General features: G+C 41.9%; 1 protein-coding gene across 6 annotated transcripts in view; it reads left to right on the forward strand.

Annotated features, from left to right (window-relative positions):
* The window catches only part of EHBP1 (EH domain binding protein 1), a 733557-nt gene that overhangs the window by 292971 nt on the left and 416765 nt on the right, over positions 1-23821 (forward strand). For all 6 annotated transcript variants that reach the window (XR_012243991.1, XM_073628177.1, XM_073628181.1 and 3 more), the window contains one exon: positions 16411-16600. Coding sequence is in view for 5 of the 6 variants with exons in the window: in XM_073628177.1 (XP_073484278.1) it covers positions 16411-16600 (190 nt within the window). In the remaining variant the exon portion in view is untranslated. The remainder of the gene's footprint in view (positions 1-16410; positions 16601-23821) is intronic.

The following is a 23821-nucleotide window of genomic DNA, read 5'->3' on the forward strand; positions in this document are numbered from 1 at the left end:
ATCAACACTGACTGTGTTGATGGGGGAATTGAGCAATTGTCTTTTCTTCCACCCGTGGTGAAAGGTAAGAAAACTGCACAACCTTATGTCCTGCCTTAAAGTGATATTAAAGTTTTGAGGGTTTTTTCTTAAAATAACAAACATGTTATAGTTACCTGCTGTGTGCATTGGTTTTGCACAGAGCATCCCAGATTCTCCTGTTCTTGGGTCCCACGTGGGAGCTTCTGGCCCCTTCCTCCTGCCGAGGGCCCCCACAGCAAGCAGCTTGCTGTGGGGGCACCCAAGCAGGCATCCTCCGGAGCTGCGGCTCTGTGTGTCTATTCACAAACAGAGCTGTGGCTCAGACCCGCCCGCCCCCTCCTTCTCCTGATTGGTTCACTGGCTGTAATTTACAGCAGAGGTAGCCAATGGCTCCCGCTACTGCCAAAAGCCAATCAAGAGTGCGAGTCCTAATAGAGGTAAGATCTTTGCTGAATCAAGAGGGGGCTCAGGTAAGTATTGGGGGGTGGGGGGCTGGGGGAGATGCTGCACACTGAAGGTTTTTTACTTTCATGCATAGAATGCATGAAGGTAAAAAAAAAAAAAACCTTGTGCCTTTACGACCACTTCAAGCCTGGCCGTAGATGGTTTGAATCTCGGCTGGTTCAGCAGGATCCAGCTGAGATTCAAGCCATGTATGGGCAGGCTGAATGTACCCAAGTAGAACGATCAATAAACTTTTGTACAACCAACCGGACAGATTTTAGATGCTATTATTGCAAGCGGGAGAACACAATGGCTAGGAAGGAATTGAGTCCGTGGTTGCAGGAAAGAAATTCACTCTGTCTATGGGCCAGCCTTTGTCACTTCTTCTTCCCAGGCCTGTTGATTGGACAATAAAGAGAGTAACAGCAGCATTATGCTGTTTGCTTCTGTAGATATGTTCACATTGTTGGACTCACAGTATTGTCCAAAACAGTGGATTCCTGATTAGTTTAGATTGCTGCCCTCCTTCTGTAAATTTGCTGTATAGAAATTATGCTTATATAAAAATTGACTGGAAAATTTGCATTTTAAAATTGATTTAGTTCATTCATAACTAGATTAAAGGGTTTTTAAAAATAAATATACAGTATATTCATATTTTTATGATGTCCAGATAAGCCGTACAGTGACAATCTACAGTGTGTGTTTCAGATATATTGTATACAGTAAACAAGTGATATTGCGCTAAGTGCATAAAAAGTAGATAAAATTATATAAGCGGCATGGATGATCCGTGACTGACAGCAGCTCTCACATCAATGTACACTTCATAATAAAAAAAATTTAAATCAAAAACGCGTAGCGCTGTCAAACCATGCCTTTAATGATTAAAGTTCAAAAATAAAGAATCTAATAAATGCAATGAAGATGAAAACTTGAAAAAAAGAAAAATTGTTAATAGTCCAAGTGTCCCAATTCCACATCCAGAAAGTGAACTCAAAACATGTGCTGATCCAATGCTCAATTTGTGAAGACGCCCAGTGCTCCCCACAGGATAGATAGGGGAAATTTATCTGCTTACCAGATTTTTAGACCCTCCAGGCTCTATATGCGCATTAGTGAGCTTTCACCCCTCACAATGGGCTCAGCTGCATCTACTACCCAGCCTGCTTAATTGGATTCTGCACATGTATACCCCACAGTTATCATCAGTCAAGGAAACTTCAGAGTCCTCATTGCGCAGCATTCTTTTAAAAGCACACAGGAGTTTATTAAAAGTTGTACTTACAACAAAAACGATAAAATTGGGCTCAAAATGGAAACTTTTGTTTGTCCAGCACCCTCCACAAGTGTTCGGACATCATCTCTGCTCCGTACCAGCCTGACGTACGTTTCGTCCAATGGGACTTCTGTGAGGCAGTAAGGGTTAGTGGTGCTCACATCACTTCCTTATGTTCAGAGAAAATTTCTGTTGCCGAACACTAGGGAGCAGTGCTGCTAGTATTCAAAACCAGCGTGATCTGCACCGCCATGTTTTCGTAGTCCAAGACTACTAACGTGGCGGCCATGTTCCAAGGGATCCACTGCACTCCATTTCGGCAACATATAACCGAACGTATTGCTGTTTTAATCAGAAAAAAATGGAAAAAATTTTTTTTTTTTCACATTTTCATCTTTATCGCTTTTATTAGATTTTTTTTTTGCACTTTAATCATTAAGGGCATGGTTTGACAGCGCTACACGTTTTTGATTTTAATATTGTATACAGTAGTTTCCCTTAAAACGTGTTGTACTGTTGTCATAACTGTTTGTCAAAGATTTGCATTGAGGCATCCTGTGTGTGTCAAATCACATCAAGCCAAATTGTTCAGATCCAATTGTTCACCTTGCGCCTTATTTACAGCCTTAATCTACAATCCTAGACTTTGACCATATTTTAGTGAAGGTTGTTAAGACAGAATAGAACGTGTAGGCCTAATATATAACCTTTGTACGTTAGGGATGGGCCGAACACCCCCTGGTTCGGTTAGCACCAGAACATACCGAACAGGCAAAAAATTCGGCAGAACACACGAACACCGTTAAAGTCTATGGGACACGAACATGAATTATCAAAAGTGCTAATTTTAAAGGCTTATATGCAAGTTATTGTCATAAAAAGTGTTTGGGGACCCGGGTCCTGCCCCAGGAGACATGTATCAATACAAAAAAGTTTTTAAAAATGGCCGTTTTTTCAAGAGCAGTGATTTTAATAATGCTTAAATTGAAACAATAAAAGTGAAATATTCCATTAAATTTCGTATCTGGGGGGTGTCTATAGTATGCCTGTAAAGTGGTGCATTTTCCCGTGGTTAGAACAGTCCCTGCACAAAATAACATTTCTAAAGGAAAAAAAGTAATTTAAAAGTACTCGCGGCTATAATGAATTGACGGTCCCGGCAATACAGATAAGTCATTGAAAAAAAGGGCATGGGATCCCCCCAGTCCATTACCAGGCCCTTTGGGTCTGGTATGAATATTAAGGGGAACCCCAAACCAAAATTTAAGAAAAAAAATTGCGTGGGGTCCCCCCAAATTCCATGCCAGGCCCTTCAGGTCTGGTATGGATATTAAGGGAAACCCCACTCCAATTTTTTTTAAAAAAATGGCGTGGGGGCACCCCAAAAATCCATACCAGACCCTTATCCGAGCATGCAACCTGGCAGGCCGCAGGAAAATAAGGAAAAGAGGGGGGACGAGAGAGCGCCCCCCCTCCTGAACCGTACCAGGCCACATGCCCTTAACATGGGGAGGGTGCTTTTGGGTAGCCCCCCAAGTCACCTTGTCCCCATGTTTATGGGGACAAGGGCCTCATCCCCACAACCCTTGCCCGGTGGTTGTGGGGGTCTGTGGGTGGGGGGGGCTTATCGGAATCTGGAAGCCCCCTTTAACAAGGGGACCCCCCCCAGATCCCGGCCTCCCCCCCTGTGTGAAATGGTAACGGGGTACAAATGTACCCCTACCATTTCACAAAAAAAGTGTCAAAATGGTACAAAAGATAAGACACAGGTTGGGACAAGTCCTTTATTAAAAAATAAAAATGTCCCACGAAGTCCATTCAGCTTCTTCTCTCGCTCCGCCGACAGACCGAAAAAAACAAAAAAAAACAAAGCTGCGACCGACCCGCCTCCATGGGAGGCACCCGCCGTATAATGCGTCTTCACTTTGACAGTTCTCGACAGTAACTGAGAGCAGGGCCACATGGTGATGTTCCCGGGTGACCCCGCCCCCCTCTGATGCACAGGGACTTCCCCATGGCATTCCCGGGGCGTCAGAGGGGGCGGGCCACCCGTTTACGTAACCGGACCCCCACAACCATCAAGCAAGGGTTGTGGGGATGAGGCCCTTGTCCCCATCAATATGGGGACAAGGTGCTTTGGGGGGCTACCCCAAAGCACCCTCCCCATGTTGAGGGCATGTGGCCAGGTATGGTTCAGGAGGGGGGACGCTCTCTCGTCCCCCCCTCTTTTCCTGTGGCCTGCCAGGTTGCATGCTCGGATTAGGGTCTGGTATGGATTTTTGGGTTTTTTTTTTTTTAATTTTGGCGCAAGGTTCCCCTTAAAATCGATACCAGACCCAAAGGGCCTGGTAATGGACTGGGGGGATCCCATGCCGTTTTTTTCAATGACTTTTATCTGTATTGCCGGGACCGACAATTCATTATAGCGCGAGTACTTTTAAATGACTTTTTTCCTTTTAGAAATGTCATTTTGTGCAGGGACTGTTCTAAACATGGGAAAAATGTGCCACTTTACAGGCATACTATACACACCCCCCAGGTACGAAATTTAAAGGAATATTTCACTTTTATTGTTTCACTTTAAGCATTATTAAAATCGCTGCTCCTGAAAAAACTGCCTTTTTTAAAACTTTTTTTGCATTGATACATATCTCCTGAGGCAGGACCCAGGTCCCCAAACACTTTTTATGACAATAACTTGCATATAATCCTTTAAAATGAACACTTTTGTTTTTTCATGTTAATGTCCTATAGACTTTAACGGTGTTCCGGTGGCTTTCGAATTTGCCCTGAACACAGCATATTGTTCGGTGTTCTGTAGAACATCCGAACAACCAAAGTTCGGCCCGAACTTATGCTTAGGCCGAACCGTTCTCTCATCCCTATTGTACATTTCTTGTTTCTTGCCTTGTGTTTGTTCTTCCACAGACCGTCTACTAACAACTTTGCTCAGTATATTGTATTCTCTAGAGCCAGCAGAACAAAAGCAAACAATGTTTCTTTCTTCTTCCATCTTGTTCAGTTATCACCCTTATCTTTATCTTTATGTCACACTGCCTGTGTAAAGATGACTCCTAAACGTTCGGCAAATTGACAGCTGTGTTTCTTTCCACACAAAATGTTGCTCTTGTTTCTTGTATTTTTCCTCTGAACCGTGCTCTTCCATTTTGTTTCGCCAGTTTCCTTTTCGACACTTGACCTGTCTTTTGTTTCTCAAGTGTCACTGTTTGTGAGGAGCAATGAAGTGATAATACCTTTAAAAGCTTTGTCAATCACTGGTAACTTAGTATGTGTGTGTTCATCACCTGGACAACTGCAATCTCCTCATATTTCTGTGATCAATAGCGACGTCTTGCACTTCACTGGATAGGGAGAAGCATTGGCTGAGTAGAATTAATGTCCTTAAAAGATGCACACTGCTCTACACACGCCCTTATTAGAGACGTCTATTTCTTTTGGTTGGTTCCCATAGGTTGTTCAAAACAGGGCTGATCTAAACCAAGACGAATGACTGTACTTTGCTTTAATTTAAGGCCAACGTACAATATCGGTTAATGAAACATACCTTGACCTGTGCTTGGGCTAGCTGACTCAAGTGCACAAGTACAATAGATACATATATTGTGACTGTGATATCTGTAATGTCTATACTTAACAAATAAGCAGCAAGGTAAATAAAGCTTTCAAATACACTAAGCCTGAAAAGAAGACTATATAAAAAAAAATCAGGGAGGTTGATTTGCTATCAGAAGAGGATGTTGCAGAAAGTAGTAATAGCTACAAAGAAATTGAGGGAAAGATGGTCCAGTCATCCCACCAGGCTAATAGGCTATAAGAAGGAAAAGGTACAAGAAGACTACAGAAGAGAGGAAAGAATCCTAAGGGAAGAAAGAAGAAAGAGAAAGTAAACATCAGAAACCAGGAGAGAGCAGAAAAAAAGGTAGAAACACCAAGTTCCCTGGGTTAGGGGGGTGGGAAAAAAAAACAACCCTGGGAGTTATGGTTAGGTCACTAAAAAAAGGCCAATGCATCACTGGATGTCATAGAATCCATGTAAATGATCCAGATATTTATATAAACTGTATATCGATCATAGAGTTGGGTGGTCAGTAACCCATTCCTGCAAGGGATATGTATGACCCACCAATGTTGGTGGATAGTTGGTAACATTAAGAAGCAAAGAAGACCCTACAGATGGAGTCCGGGTACACAAAGGAGGGCTATTTCCAGAGTCATAGATAAGCTCCCCTTGAATTTTTCTAGTTTATTTAATATATCCAGACGTAGTTACATAGTTAGTCTGATTGAAAAAAGACACAAATCCATCTAGTTCAACCAAAAAAAAAAATACAATCTCATATACACAACCCTATACCCACGGTTGATCCAGAGAAAAGCGAAAACCCCCAGAAAAGCATGCGCCAATTTGCTACAGCAGGGGGAAAAAAATTCCTTTCTGATACCCCGAGAGGAAATCAGATTTTCCCTGGATCAACTTTACCTATATATGTTAGTATCCAGTTATATTATGTACATTTAGGAAATAATCCAGGCCTTTTTTTAAAGGAGAAGTCCAGCCTAAGCTTGTTTGGCTGGACTTCTCCTATGGGTCACATGAGTGCAATTCGCTTTGCACTCCTGTGACCCGTTTTCAGCAGAGAGCGGTCTGAAGTCCGCTCTCTGCTGACGTCACTGGAATCAGTCCAGGCACCACGTCATCATGACAATTAAGTCTGGATCTGCTAGGTGCCTGGACTGATGCCCGTCTCAGCCACTCAGCGAGCCGCTGAGAGACTGAGACGGCCGATCCCCGCGTACAGTGTAGAGATGCCGGGGGGACAGATGCAGCATCAGTCCCATGCTGCATCCACTTGGGTAAGTATAAAAGGGGGAAAAAACAAAACAAAACTATACTTCTCTTTTAAAGCAATTTACTGAGCTTGCCAGAGCCACCTCTGGAGGAAGTCTATTCCACATTTTCACAGCTCTTGCTGTGAAGAAACCTTTCCGTATTTAGGGAAGAAATCTTTTTTCCTCTAGACGTAAAGTGTACCCCTTGTCCTCTGTGAATAACTCCACACCAAATTCACTATATGGACCACTTATGTATTTGTACATGTTGATCATATACCCCTTAATTTCCTCTTCTCAAGAATAGATTCAGTTCCCTCTAATTTTTCCTCCATAGGTGAGCACTTTCTCCAGTTCCCCAATATTCTTTTTGAGAACTGGTGCCCAAAACTGAACTGCATATTCCACATGAGGTCTTACTAATGATTTGTACAGGGACACAATGATATATCTCTCTCTGGAGTCTGGATACCTCTCTCAATACAAGAAAGGACTTTGCTTGCTTTGGAAACTGCAGCTTGGCATTGCATGCTTTTATTGTTCTACCAAAAAACCCCAGATCCTTCTCCACCATTGATTCCCCCAGTTGTACTCCCCCTAGTATGTATGATGCATGCATATTCTTAGCCCTCAAGTGCATAACTTTACATTTATCAACATTAAACCTCATTTGCCACTTAGTTGCCCAATAAGACAGTGCATTGAGTTCGGCTTGTAAATTGCAGACATCCTGTAAGCACGTTATTCCACTGCAATTCTCAGTGTCATCTGCAAAGACAGAAATTTTACTTTTAATCCCAGACCTGCATTGATGGACACTGGTGAGGTTGCATTGATGGACACTGGAGAGGCTGCATTGATGGACACTGGTGAAGCTGCATTGATGGACACTGGTGAGGCTGCATTGATGGACACTGGTGAGGCTGCATTGATGGACACTGGTGAGGCTGCATTGATGGACACTGGTGAGGCTGCATTGATGGACACTGATGAGGCTGCATTGATGGACACTGATGAGGCTGCATTGGTGGGCAATGGGGAGGCTGCAGTTGGGCACTGATCAGGCTGCATTGATGGACACTGGTGAGGCTGCATTGATGGACACTGGTGAGGCTGCATTGATGGGCAATGGTGAGGCTGCATTGATGGACACTGATGAGGCTGCATTGGTGGGCAATCGGGAGGCTGCAGTTGGGCACTGGTGAGGCTGCATTGATGGGCACTGGTGAGGCTGCATTGATGGGCACTGGTGAGGCTGCAGCGATGGACACTGATCAGGCTGCAGTGATGGGCAACGGTAAGGCTGCAGTTGGGCACTGATCAGGCTGCATTGATGGGCACTGATCAGGCTGCATGGAAGGACACTGGTGAGGCTGCATTTGATGATTTTGCACACAAACAAAAACCATATGACACCCTAACAATAACTAATTACTTTGTAATAACATTGGTGGGCAATGGGGAGGTTGCAGTTGGGCACTGATCAGGCTGCATGTATGGGCACTGGTGAGGCTGGGTTGATGGGCACTGGTGAGGCTGGGTTGATGGGCACTGGTGAGGCTGGGTTGATGGGCACTGGTGAGGCTGGGTTGATGGGCACTGGTGAGGCTGCATTGAGGGATAGGGGTGAGGCTGCAGTGATGGACACTGGTGAGGCTGCAGTGATGGACACTGGTGAGGCTGCAGTGATGGGCACTGATCAGGTTGCAGTGATGGGCACTGATCAGGTTGCAGTGATGGGCACTGATCAGGCTGCAGTGATGGGCACTGATGGGCACTGATCAGGCTGCATTGATGGGCACTGATCAGGCTGCATTGAAGGACACTGGTGAGGCTGCATTTGATGATTTTGCACACGAACATAAACACACACAGAAATCATCACAACACATACTGATATCACACACACACACACACACACACACACACACACACACACACACACACACACACACACACACACAAACTATGACACCCAAACAATAACAAATTACTTTCTCGAGACGGGGGAATTTTTTTTCAGATCTGCAGGGGTACATCACCGTAAAAGGTTGAGAAACACTGCTCTATACAACCCTGTGGCTTACATCTACTGATGCCTTCTTTTGCATTATTTTTTTGCCTTTGGCTCCACCTTAGTACCACCTTCTTGTGCTGTGTACCTCTGTGATCTCTTCTGTCTTAGTACTTCACTGTGCTTTCTGCAATTTTGTGCCTTGCACTTCCTACATTCTGTTAACTAAAAATTCTCTGTCTCTGGCCGAGCATAATCTGGCTCCGTCCTGCTTAGTATCTCTTTCATCTGTGCTATGACTCCTATCTTTGTGCGTGTACTTGTGCTTTCTCTACAGCTCTGCTGTGCTGTGTAGTTAAGTCTTTGTATCACATGCATCTCTTACTTATTTAAAGGAGGAGTTCAGCTTGGGCTCGTTTGGCTGGGCTTCAAGGGTCACAGTAGTGCAATTCGTTTTGCACTCCTGTGACCCGTTTTCAGCAGAGAGCGGTCTGAAGTTTGCTCTCTGCTGACGTCACCAAGTTCAGTCCAGGCATCGTGTCATCCCGTCTTCGGAAGTCTGGATCCTCCAGGTGCCTAGACTGATGACTGTCTCAGCCTCTCGCTGAGAGGCTAAGACAGCCGCTCCCCGCCCCTCCACAGCCCAGCGTTCCAGTGAGCGTGGAGCAGCAGAGCAGGAGAGCTGCTGATTGACAGTCAGCAGCTCTCCTCTTGGGGAGCTGAGAGAACCAAGCCATCGGCGGTGTTCGATGGCTCGGTTCTCAGCGCAGAGATGCCGGGGGACCGATGCTGCATCCACCTAGGTAAGTAGGATTAGGGGAAAAAAGCCAAAACCTATACTCCTCCTTTAATTGTACCCTGTGCCTCCAATGTCTTAGTGAATTGTATCTTGTTTGCACATCTGTTTCATCCCAGTCTTGTACTTGTAGACTTGTGCCCGTCAACTAAGCCAGTGACTCTCACATCAGCCTCTGCCATTTAAAGATCCTTGCATATTCACTTAGTCTTGAAAGGGGGTCATCATGTTGTAAGTCTGCCGGCGGGCATTATGTGGTTAAACTAATGTATTTATAACAGAAAAGCAGCTGTCATAGGCTCAAAAACATTCTGAGATGGCTCAAACCTTTCCATCACTTGTGCTGAAATGCTACAAGTCCTTGTACCTTTTTGACTGCTGGATTTAGACAGACACCAATTGACCAACAGGCATGTCTTTAGACTTGTCCCCAACCTTCTTAGTCTTAAACCCTACTTAAGACATTTTTTTGTTATTCACAAAGTGTCACCTTTGTGTTTTCCTTGTTTGTGCTGTCCCCTGAAAGATGTAGCTGCACCAGGAATAGATATGCCAATAAAAATGCCCTGCTGGCTGATAAAGCATACCATCATTCATTTAGGTATGCATGCATTTATCTCACAGATGGCCAACAGTAATGATTAGCAATGTAGATCATTAAACCGCGCAAAACATTTCAGTCGATCTATCTTCTTTCCTCCACTCAGGTCATTACTGTGTTTATGCCACATAAAACTGGCCACATGCATGACAATTTTAAAGTTGACCACTCTCATGCCACCCAGAACAGCAAATAATTGTCAGAAACCAACCAAACTATCACCCATGAGTCTGATCAACTACCGGAATTAAGTTAGTCGTAAAGTCATACTCGGCAACAAACTGATAGCTTCAATACAGTTTAATGAAACATCAAATTAAAATGCAATCAGAATGGGGGAAAAACAAAGAAATTTTGTTGAACATAATTATATATTGCTACTACGTTTGATCAGTGCAATGTCGATTCCCAATTCATTGTGGTCAAAACTACTTTGTTATGTCTTAGATTGCTTTGTGAGGGTTTTGACTAAAAAAAAAAAAACTAAAGTTTCACTGATCTATGAAATCAAGGTTGTGAAACACAGCATCTACTAAATTAAAGTGGAGGTCCACCCTAAAAACAGAAATAGCATTAACATTCATAAAAAAAAAAAAAAAAAAAAAATTAGAACATTTTTTTTTTAAACTTACCTGAAACCCCTGTTGCTAGGCAGTCTTCCTAATCTGCCTCTTCCTATTCCACCGCGCTTCCTCCTGCTTCGGTGAGCGGCCCAGTTGCCTTCTGGGAACTGTGTGTGTCCCAGGAAACAACGGGGCCATTCACAAAGCGCCGCGCGACTCGTGCATGCGCAGTAGGAAACGGGCAGTGAAGCCACAAGGCTCCACTGCCTGTTTCCCTTAGTTAGGATGGAGGCGCCGCCATCCGATGGACGGATCGGCCTCGGGGGGGCCGACATCACAGGCTCCCTGGACAGGTAAGTGTCCTTAATAAAAGTCAGCAGCTACAGTGTTTGTAGCTGCTGAGTTTTAAAAAAATAAATAAATAGCGGCCGGAACCCCCCTTTAAATAGTCTATTTTTTCTAGAATGAATAACTATCACTTAGCAGCATTTCCTACGAGGATTTCTCTACATGCTGAAGTTGGAGGTATTGGGCTGTATTTTTTCTAAATGCATTAGATGGAATCTCAGATGTTAAAGTACAAGTAAGGTCAAAACTTGTTTTAAAATTTTGAATAGAGTAGGGGGGGGGGGTTGTCCCATTGGGGTAATAGCTCCAAACGTATAAGGTATTGTTGCGAATGTCAGAATGAGAGCAATCATTTTAGGGTTATAGTTCACAGCCAACTCTCAGCTGATAAACCTGTAAAAGCTTTTTAAAAAAATTAAATTGGGGTTAGTTTCCACAGACATGTGCCATTTTAACACTTGACATGCTTGGTATCTATTTACTTAACCCAATCCTGTCTTATATTTTTACCCAAAGAATTGGGTATATTATTGTGTTTGCTCTATTTTTTATTTTAGTGAATTTTTTCCTGAAAATGTGTGTTTGGTCAATAACTGCACAAATATCATGCAATATAAACAATTGCAATCGAACCAAAGTTGTTTTGATTGCTATTCCATCCTTGTAACAGGTTCCTTCCTATAACACCCAGATGTTAACTGCACCAAGACTCAACTTATGTCACTAAAAAAGCTCCATTGACGATAGGGACTTGAAAAGCCCACTGTACTAGTGAAAATTTGCTTTATTTTAACGCTGGCATCCGCTGGCGCCCTTAACAACCAGGGAATAGCTGGTTGTTAAGGAGCCAGCTCCTGCTTGCATCCTCAGCAACCATGAATAGCTGGTTGTTAAAGTGGAACTATAGCTATAGAAAAAATGAAATGTGAACGGACAGGATTTTTAATGCAGAAGAAACATGCTTATCTGCCTGTCCACCTCTGTACAGTGAGCTGCGCACGCATACACTGTAATGACAGCACCCCCGGTCGGCCAATTAATGTGGCCAGCAATGGAGACTGGGAAACCAGCCACCCAAAGATGTCAGTCGCCGGCAGGGAGCTCTTCTCTTGGACGTCACATCGCTGGATCCAAGGTAAACATAGTTCCGCTTTAGGCAGCAGACACCTGCTGCATCCTTAACAACAATCTGCTCATCTGGATTTCTGGCTGACAGCAGGATATAAAGAAAAAAAGATCCGGAATTAAACAATATGTTTAAAAAAAAAAACAGCGCGATTACACCCCCCCTCCCACCTTCGGGTCTGTGGTTTTTTTTTTTGTTTTGTTTTAAGTTGGCCTGAGGTCCCCTCCAAAATCTGTACCAGACCCTTATACGAGCATGCAGGCCAGGAAAGGGGGATTGAGCGCCCCCAAACCATACCAGGCCACATGACCTAAACATGGGGAGGGGGTAGTGCCATGGGTGACTTATTGGTATCTAAAATGCCCCTTTTGTCAAGGAGGCCCCCCAGATCCCATTTGCTCCTCATGTGAATGAGCAGGGGTACTCAGTCCCAAATAAAATGGCCAGAGTGAATGGAAACCCAGAGCCAGTTTTTGAAATGTCCTTAGTAAAAAAAAAAAAAAAATGCCCTAAAGTAAATCCAGTGTCAATCACAATGAATGCCGTTTGCTTTCCACCCGCCACTAAATAAACTAAGGGGTGGGGGGTCACCCTGTGACATCACTGGGTGTCCCCCACCCACTTGTGACATCATTGAACGGCCTGTTGCTATGGTTCGGTTCCGGTGGTGGGTTGCTTACCTACATGTTTAGATAAGGGAATTTTTTTTTTTTCCATTTATGAATTTTTGGCGTGGGGTCCCCTTCAAAATCCATACCAGACCCGAAATGAATCTCACTGACAGCAGAGTCACTGGTTGTTAAGGAATGTATTTATTTATTTACTTTAGTAAATTGACTTTAAGGCTGTTTTATGCAACATTTACTGAGCATTTTTGCTTTCAAGTAAATACCGCATAAAGGGATAGTGAATTGACATTTCCAGTATCGCATGCAATATTTGGGAAAATGTGTCATGTGACCCAAATATTGCATGCAATTTACTTTCCTGATTTGGGCCCATTGTTTTAAATTTAACCCAGCTTTGTTTTTTATTTATTTCCAGCTCAGAAAAGGGTTGAAAACACACCATAGTATTTTTATTTTCCTCCTATGTCACAGCTACAGTAGTGCACTTTTACTGTTATGTCCTTTCAGCTTCTCTTTATGGTGAATTGGTGATTTATTTATTGATTTTTTTTTTCATCAGTTTACCTATAAATAGTTCTTGCTTTGTCTCTCTCTCTCTGTTAAGTCAAATGACATCAGGCACACAGTGCCACCTTGTGCCTAAATTAGGATTACCACATTCCAAAAAGCAGAAAATGTGCCATAACCCAGAGCCCATAATCCAGAATTACATTGTTCTGCATTGAGTAAATCCCTGACGACTGTTGCATAATGATTTTTTCATGGCAGAAATTGTCATTGTAAGCTGAAGACTCATCCGGATACTGCAATACAATACAGTCACTGATTCTTTGAAGTGTGTGTGTATATGTGTGTGTGTGTGTGTGTGTATATATAGATAGATAGATCTCTCTCTCTCTCTCTCTCTCTCTCTCTCTCTCTCATATATATATATATATATATATATATATATATATATATATATATATATATATATATATATTACACACTGTGGACAAATTTGGAACCCATAATTTTCTCTGAAATAACTGGAAAACTAAAAAAGTTATGGTATCCACAATTGTTTATTCAATATTTAATGAAAATCTGATTTTACTTTGGATTCAACAGAATATTACAAATGCGTAAAACAAATGAATATGGCATAGAATCATGCCTGTCTGTCCATAAATGAAGAGCATTCACCTAGAAGCATTATGGATTGTCAAAATGCATATTTGCAAATTCCAGTGTGGCTTTTTAATGTTTTTCTTACAGCAGGGAAGTCCAGTTGGGTTGTCTTATGTTCACTGTCGCTCAGAAAGCAATGCATGGTGCGATCAGATAATATACCTTAAGTGGTTCGTTTTACTTTATATGTAGGCAAGGGGAGTATCTCGTTAAAAACAAACTGCAGCTTTGACTAAAGTTGCGTAATACCCTTGCTTGGTGTAGGCTTTTTATTTACCTCCAAAAGGCTGATTAAAAAACTCCCAGAGATGACATCATCCTGTCCTGCCTTGTTTGTAGGACATTGCAAAGACACTCCCAGCCATTACTGATCTCGCCAGTCATCACAGGAGCGAAACCCTCAAACACCCACATGTGTGGTCCACTATCTCTTCTATCTCCGCACCAGTAAGCTTAGACCTACAGAGGAAAGGGGGAGAGAGTGAGTGCATGCAAGGGGGTTTGAATCAACTGGAAGTGTTTTAGCAGCATCCTAGCAACAAGGTCCTTGTTGCTAGGATGTTGCTAAGACGGTCCCAGCCATTACTGCTCATCCTCATCTCAGGAGCAAGCTCTCAAACCTCTGCCCATTTGTGGCCCGCTATCTCCTTTGTCTCAACATTGCTGACCTCAGAGCTACTGCGACAGGGAAGAGAGGGCACATGCAAGGGCATTTAAATTGATTGGGAATTTCATAGCAGCATCCTGGCAATAAGGCAGGACAGGATGATCCCATCTCTATTAATAGATTGCACCCAGCTTGTTATATAAATAGTTTGCATTTGCTTTATCTATAAATAGATTACACCTGCTTGCACTATAAATATATTGCACCCAGTATGTTCTGTAGATAGACTGCACCCCAGCTTGTTCTATAAATAGATTGCACCTGCCTGTTCTAGAAATAGATTGCACCCAACGTGTTCTTTACATAGATTGCACCAGCTGTTTCTATAAATAGATTGCAGCAGCTTGCTCTATAAATAGATTGCACCCAGCTTGTGATGCCTCATGGGACTTGTAGTTTTGCAACAGCTGGAGGGCCGCCAGTTTGTGACCCCTGGCTTAGATGTTTCCAGCTGTTACTGCTCACCATCGCCATCACAGGGGCGAGCTCTTAAAACCTTGCACATGTGTGGTCCACTATCTCCTACATCGCACCATCCTTAAGCTCAGACTTGCTGCTACAGGAAATAAAGAGCACACACAAGGGGATTTGAATCTGCTTCACTCTGTCATACTAAAGGCATGAAGGTATGCAATGGACAATTTTTACATAGAGAAGGTATGGCGCTTGGTTATAAATAATGATAAAAGTGACATGTGACAGTACAGTAATAAAAGTAATGTATTGTAATAAAAATCTAAGTATTTACATAGTCCAGTGTCATAAATTCCCAACACCAAAGTCAATCTTCCAACGCAATTTAAAAAAATCCTTCACCGCTTGTCCTCAAGATATGGATGTGTACTCTCCAGAGATGTTTAACCCCTTTTTACAGGTTGGACAAAATGCCCTTTTTTTTGTTCTCAAAAGCCAAGATTCCTCCTGGGGTGTGCTACAAAGATTCCTCTAATTTTGATCTCACTCCTATGTATGATGACCAAACGGGAGATAGATATAAAGTATCATGGTGCAGTAACTTTACTTAAAATTGGTTGGCAGTTTAAAATAAGTTTTTTACACTCACATTTATGGGTGCCTGAAAGCCAGCACAGCATATACAGTGTGAAGGATGAGATGTAACCGCCGTAACCAGCATAGAGCAGACGTGCATTCCAAGCCTCGTTTTCAGATCCCCGGCCCAGACGTGATGTCACACAGGACCCGGAAGTGAAGCGGTGAAGGATTTTTGAAAATTGTGTTGGAAGATTGACTTTGGTGTTGGGAATATTGGACTATAGAATTACTTATATTTTTATTACTATTTATATTACATTACTTTTATTACTGTACTGTCACATCTCCCTTCTATCATTATTTGGAAACAAGCTTCATACCTTCACTATGTATATGTTGTAAGAGGTTTTATCCTTTCTTAAAGGGGCAGCTACGGTTTTTGTTAAATTTGAGTGATTTTGGTTAGGCGCCAAACACTGGTTTTATTGTTTTAATAGGCAATTTTAATTTCATCACTTTTTCGGAGAAATGGAATATTGTTTCAATAGGCTGTAAAAGCACCAGCAAATTTGTCTATGTCGGTATATGTATCTAATTTTTCAACAATATGGCCCAAAAGTAAAAAGGTAAAAAAAAAAAAGTTAACTGCACATGTTACTGCTACAACTTAAAGGGCTGCTATGTTGTTGGTTGATATACCGTATCTGTTATATATGTATTAGCTATAAGCATCCAAATAAAAAGGGGAAAATTAAAAGTAAAGAGCAGTTGCAAAAGAAACATGTAATTTGTATATGCTTTTCCTATGGTGAATTTAATGCTCCTGGGAATGCTATGCTTTTGTAAAGAAGTCCTTTACACCACTGTTCCTCTGCAGAGGATAAAAAAATGTTTTACTGTTAATGCAGGTCAAACCCATTTTATGAGCCAAAAGATAGTCCGGATGTAAGCCGGAGCAGAGCTGTGATGGATTCTGAGATGGAGAAGAAAATGAAAAGGAAAGCCCCAGCTCCACCTGCACCTGTACCAAAGAAGGAAGAGTCAGTTAGTGTTCCCCTTTCTGTTCCCCTAGGGAAGGACTTCTCTTCTTCTCCAAAGGTAAGACAAACTCACATATTATTCATCATCTCTTTGTTGACAATCTCTCACTGGGTGTTGTAAAAATCTGGACCCCTTGGTTTGCATACATCTTGTCAAATGGCCTCCAGGACCCGCTCCTAGCCTTTGACGGACAGTAATTGTGCGGGGCACTCCCTACCTACCCCTGGCTTCTATCCCTCCCATTTTCCTTTAACCCCCCTCATTTCTTTTTTTTCCCCACTATCATTACCTCTGTCTGGCTCTTTTTTCCTTTGGTCTTTTAAATGGTCTTTACATCAACATAATGCTAGAAAGGTTGCCTAAACAATTACCTTTTTTTTTTTGCAGCTATACCAATTACATAAGGGTTCTGTCATCTACTCCCTTAAATTATTTTTATTTTCTTTTATCTTCCCTAGATTATCAGGACTTGACACAATATAAAATGGCCTCTTTTGAATGATTTAGGGCAGGGGTCTTCAAACTATGGCCCTCCAGTTGTTTAGGAACTACAATTCCCATCATGCCTAGTCATGTCTGTGAATGTCAGAGTTTTACAATGCCTCATGGAATGTGAAGTGCCGCAACAGCTGGAGGGCCGTAGTTTGAGGATCCTTGCTTTAGGCTGTATGCTTATACTCTTCTTGATTGTATTATTGTGATATATCTTACATGCTCTTGCCCTATTGCTAATTAGGGATGAGCTACGGCATGGTCGGACACGATTGTGAACTCACCTAAGCTATCCCGCTAGGAAACTGTTAAAGCGGACAGCCAATCATCATTGGCCCAGGAATTACCCGCCTTGCAGCCACAGGTATACATGCGGGTGGGGTGGGGAATGGCTCAGTCACCAATGATTTGACTGCTACATTGACTGCTGGCGGGATAGTTCAGACTAGGTCTCATGTCTGAACCCAGTTGAGCTCATTCCTATTCCTTGTGTGATGTATGCTGGTTGTTATGTTGACCATTGACTTATGAAACTGGAGCAGATGGAGTGTATAAGTCAATTTATTTTCCTAATGCTGGCCATACACTATACGAAAAATCGTCCCAAACCCATTTTCGAAAAAGAACATACGGCCGCGAGAGCGAACGATAGTGCCATCATGTAATGACCGATAAATCGTTGAGTGGACATAAATGAATCAATTTTTTGTTGTTTTTTTTACATATACCTAGTGCACACAGTTCGGACGGGAAACACATTAACCTTTCAAAATATATATGGGGATAGGTTTGCTCAGGCCTGCAGCACACCACTCAGCGCCAAATGGATAAGCTAATGTTTTAACAGAGATAGAACTACAAACTGAAATATATAAAGGATAAAAAGACTTACAGTATCTAAACTGAATACTTAAAAGGCAGCAGCCGTTTTAAAATTATAACATGAGAATGTCCGTAATAGCATACATAAACTATAGGAGTAAACATACACTATAAAACAGCGCTAATGTTGAGCAAAACTATATAAGAAATCATGCGGCCAACTACGCATAAAAAAAAAAAAAAATCAGACAGAGAAGTAGAGAGTCCGTGAAGTGGTCAGAGGAATGTCCATAAGTGACAATACAGCCGTATCCCAGTGTGCGCCTTCCACCGGTCAATGAAATTTCACCCTGTGTTGACACTCTCCCCCTAGGGGTTCAGACTCACCAGATCTGCAAATCATAAAAGCCTCCAAGAGCAAAAAGATCTCCTCAACACCTCTCTCTCAATACCACTCCGGGGGGTTTTCAGGGGGGGTCACAACTCCACACAGATGAGTAAAAAGAAAGAAAAATGTGCACATAGCATAATTCTGTTTATTGAAGTCAAAACCCACAATCTTCAAGAAAACCCTTCAATCTATATACGTACATATAAAACAGTCAATCAAGCAGAATAAAGAAGCCTGCGTGTCACCATTCAAAAGATCAGCCGGCTCGGTGTCCAGGGGAACAAATCACTTCCTGGTTGTAGATCGGGCTGTGGTGGAACGCAAACCTCACTTCCGGCGTCGTGTAAGCCACGCCCTGACGCGTTTCGTCATATCCTGACTTCGACAGAGGGCGTTAACCTTTCAATTTATCATTCGTTCGGCAGAAAATTTCCAAACTTGTCCTTCGTTTTTCAGCTCACAAACGTTCCAGTGATTACCGATTTTGTGCCCATAAACTGGCCGAAAAACAAATGAACTGGCCAAATGACCGAATTTCAGCCGATTTTTCGTATAGTGTATGGCCAGCATTAGTATTGGATAGACTTGGGGAAGAGACAGAGCCTTCCAGGGCTCTGATGAACTGGTTTCCTCTATCTTTTAACAACATTTTACCAGACAGAAAATGAGAGTAACCATTCAATAGCTACACAATAGACAGAAATAAACATGTTTTTCTTCGCTTTTCTTTCTGTCAGTTTTTTTATTTTTTTATTGCTGCCTTTTATCCCTTTTGTAGATTTTTCACTCACTTCCTGTTTGGTGAAACAGCAGGGCATGAAATGAGAGTAAATCTCTGTAGCATAGCAGTAAAAATCCAACAGGAATTCTACATTTTCCCCATTCTATCCAAAGCTAGAATAACATGTTTAGCTTGAAATGCACTTTTAAACTCGGTGTGCTGCAGAGTGGTACTTGGGACCAGAAACATGCAGTTAACTTTGCATTTCTGGCATGGTGCCAGCATGTCGGAATAAGTAACTTCTGCATGCGCAGGAATGATGTTGTTTCACAATCAACAATCAATACATATTACAGAAGATCGGCACACAAAAGATGTTGGCACCAGTTAGAGAGCAAAGGTATTTCTGCCTCTAGTACTGCTTTAAACTGGAAGTAAACCCTCATATCCTATACAGTTATGACACCAGCCATTTGATGACTTGACAGTTGAGTTGAGAGCACAAGCAACCATGACAGTTATCAGTCATGGCATAAACTGATTTGGGAAACAGTTGATGGGTTTAGTTTGATATTAACATTTCCTTTCAAATGACCAGACCCTTAGGAGATTTTATTCTCCATCATTGCTCCAAAAGTTTACATACCTTGGTGATTTTGGCCTGATAACATGCACACAAGTTGACACAAAGGGGTTTGAATGGCTATTAAAAGGTAACCATCCTCGCCTGTGATCTGTTTGCTAGTAATTAGTGTGTGTGTATAAAAGGTCAATGCGTTTCTGGACTCCTGACAGACCCTTGCATCTTTCATCAAGTGCTGCACTGACGTTTCTGGATTCTGAGTCATGGGGAAAGCAAAATAATTGTCAAAGGATCTGCGGGAAAAGGTAGTTGAACTGTATAAAACAGGAAAGAAAAAAGATATCCAAGGAATTGAGAATGCCAATCAGCAGTGTTCAAACTCTAATCAAGAAGTGAAAAATTAGGGGTTCTGTTGAAACCAAACCACGGTCAGGTAGACCAACTAAAACACAGCTGCCAGTAAAATTGTTTGAGATGCAAAGAAAAACCCACAAATAACTTCAGGTGAAATACAGGACTCTCTGAAAACATGTGGTATGGCTGTTTCAAAATGCACAATAAGGAGGCACTTGAAGAAAGATGGGCTGCATGGTCGAGTCGCCAGAAGAAAGCCATTACTACGCAAATGCCACAAAGTATCCCGCTTACAATACGCCAAACAGCACAGAGACAAGCCTCAAACCTTCTGGCACAAAGTCATTTGGAGTGATTAGACCAAAATTGAGCTTTTTGTCCACAACCATAAATGCTACATTTGGAGAGGAGACAACAAGGCCTATGATGAAAAGGTACGGAGGTGGATCACTGATGTTTTGGGGATGTGTGAGCTTTAAAGGCACAGGAAATTTGGTCACAATTGATGGCAAGATGAATGCAGTATGTTATCAAAAAATATTGGAGGAACATTTGCATTCATCAGCCAGAAAGCTGCTCATGGGACGTACTTGGACATTCCAACATGACAATGATCCAAAACACAAGGCCAAGTCGACCTGTCATTGGCTACAGCAGTATAAAGTGAAGGTTCTGGAGTGGCCATCTTAGTCTCCTGACCTCAATATCATTAAGCCACTCTGGGGAGATCTCAAACATGCAGTTCATGCAAGACAGCCCAAGAATTTACAGGAACTGGAGACTTTTTTCCAAGAGGAATGGGCAGCTTTACCATCTGAGAAGATAAAGAGCCTCATCCAGAAATACCACAAAAGACTTCAAGCTGTCATTGATGTTAAAGGGGGTAATGCACGGTATTAAGAACTGGGGTATGTAAACTTTTGATCAGGGTCATTTGGGTAGTTTTTGTTGCCATTATGATTTAAAAAGAGTAAACACACTTGATTGATAATGGCTTCAGCGAAACACTAACCATGAGTGAAAGAAAAGTTTTTGTGTTATCATTCATATTCTCTGTAAAATGGCCAAGAAATCATAAATTCTGCCAGGTTATGTAACCTTATGAGCACAACTGTACATATTGGCCTAAATTGATGAAGAAATTAGATTTTTTACATTTTTTTTAATTGGGTTTGTTTTATAGCAGAAAGTAAAAAATATTGAAAAATATTGTTTTAGTTTATAGTGCGAAAAATAAAAACCGCAGAGGTGATAAAATACCACCAAAAGAGAGCTCTATTTGTGGGAAAAAAAGGACAAAAAATGTATTTGGGCACAGCGTCTCATGACCGCGCAATTGTCAGTTAAAGTAACGCAGTGCCGTATCAGAAAAAAATGGCCTGGTCATGAAGGGGGGTAGACCTTTCCAAAAGGTCAAGTGGTTAAAACGGTATTTAACCCAAAACCAAAAATGTAATATATTGCAACTTACCAATGTTTTCACGTGGTGGTTGCATCATGGGTTTTTTTTAGTTTTTTTCCCCTCTTTCACCTGGTGATCTAGCCAGTTACATACCTCCTATATTAGAGTGCCCCCACTCTGGATGAAGGAGCACAGGGGCAACATTGGACAGCAGTATTGTCATTCCCAGGGAAGAGGGGAGTGTTAGATGTACTATCAGATTTAGATACACTGACAAATTAAAGCCAAGCTCCAGCTCACACTTTTGTAAGTAGTTACAGCCATAATTTTGGTCCTTTTGGGATAAAGGTTTTGTATAAATTAAAAACTGATCCATGTAAGCACCCCTGTCAGTGTTAAATGGGTTGTCTCATCTCTCTAACTGCTACAACTGCCAGAGAGCTTTTTTCTGTTGAAAAATAACAGATAAAAATGAAAAAGTCTAAAAAAAAAAAAAAAATGAATGCAGCAACCACATCAAAGAAGTGGCAAGCTGCAATATAATAAATGCTTTTGCGTTTAATATTGCATTAAAATCTGAATGCAATTAAAAATTGCAAATTGCATTTAAAAACAGTGAAAAAGAAAAGTACTTTCTATGGAATTCCTATGCCTTTAATATTCACAAAATATGAAGGATTTATGTGCGCCAACTCCTCCTCTTCAAGGCATCACACCTGACTTGGTCTGAAACGAGAATGAAAAAAAAAAGGGTCTTCACCTGTGGTACCTTAAAAATTCCCCAAATACTTCCCAACACAACTTCTCTACGAAGATCATTAAGAAGTATTAGCTGGGGTGGATTCGAACACACATTTTTTTTAAGAGGGTATGACTATGGTCTGCAAATAAGCTCATCTGGCATTGAAGAAAATATGTAAAGGGGTTACTAAGCTATATCAGATGATCTCTATAGCTCCTCTATTTAAAAAACAATTCTGCTTTTTCAATATGTGTCAATGGGTTCTTAATGACAACGTTTTTTCTTTTTCATGTTTACAATCAAGAGCATTTCACGTACATTCTAATTTCATCAGAATTATTTTTTTATGTCTTTGAGTAAACAAATGACTTTCTGTTTTTCAATGCACCAGTAGATGGCCCCTTTGGCCTTTGCGGATAAACACCTGTGTGAACCTGATTAAGATTAGATGAAACATTTGTTTTAGCGTTTTAACAAAATGTACATGCACAAAGAATCATCCCTCCTAGGTGTATTTCAATGTTTTTAGTGAAAACACAACGTCGGGGACATTCATTTTTATAGCTTCCTTTTGCTTAATATGATTTTACCTCTGCCCTTCAGTAAATTCACCTTGTGCTTTCTTTAATGCTGGGTTTTAACTGTTTTGCTGCAGTAAACCTTGCCAACTGACTTGCAGTACATCCTAATGCAGTGTTTCTTAACCTATTTCAGTCAAGGCACCCTTTCAAATTCTTCACAATCTCAAGGCACCCCATTCTAAAAATGTAAAAAACTAAACTAATAGTTTTACATAATGCAATGGCATCTACACGTGTAGTATAGTGTAGATATTTGCCAGCATGCTATCATTTATCTGGGGAAATATGGAATGTTGTGGAGGCCTCTCTTGCACCACCTGCCCAACACTCCTGAAGGTGGAGAACAGGGAGTGCACCGAGTGACAAGGGTGCTGGAGTAGCTGGCTGGCGAAGTCCGTTCTTTAGGTGGGGATGAAGCTGGGGATTGCAGTCCTAAGAAGAGGATACTGAAGCAGCTCGGCACCAGAGCAGGAGATGGTAGCAGAGCCGGTATGCAGTCAGCCGCCAGAGGCAACCGGGCAACAAGGGATCAAGTCAGCAGGCAGAACAAGTCCAGGGGAAGCAGGCCAAGGTTGGTATCAGGCAAAGACGAGTCCAGTAAACAGGCTGAAGTCAGAGAAATCAGATAAACAGTGTTATGTAGGAGCAAAGGCAAAGTCCAGGAGAAAGCCGGGTCATACACTGATAAGCAGGTTAAATGTTTCTGAGTCTTAGGATTACAGGTACAAGCTGAAGACCATTCCGCAACTGCTCAAGGTGAAAGACTAGTTTAAATAGACCAGTGGGCGCCAAGTATGCACACCAATTCGTATGCGCGCGTGAATGCAAGCAGGATGAACTAGAATAGTACATCTATTACTTCTTTGCCTAGAAGTATTAACATGTGAGCAATGCACACGCGCACAGATATGAGCATAAGCCCGTACTGGTTTTCTGGTGCTAGAAATCTGGTTTACCTTACACGTGCTACGTATGTTCAGACAAAGTCCAAATATTTTTTTATTTAAGGAAGCTCAAAACACAAACAGAAGAGTGCAACGTTTCAGAGCCGCGCAGGACATGCCTTCGTCAGGCATGAGACAAAGAGCAGCTATAGTTGCCCCTCCCCATTAACAGAAGCCTTTTGTGGTTTGTGAAAAGCATTGTAAAAGTGACTTACTAAAAAAAAAAGCAAGCTTTGGGAATACTGG

Source organism: Aquarana catesbeiana, linkage group LG04 (assembly GCF_042186555.1).
Source record: "Aquarana catesbeiana isolate 2022-GZ linkage group LG04, ASM4218655v1, whole genome shotgun sequence".
NCBI classification, from domain to species: Eukaryota; Metazoa; Chordata; class Amphibia; order Anura; family Ranidae; genus Aquarana; species Aquarana catesbeiana.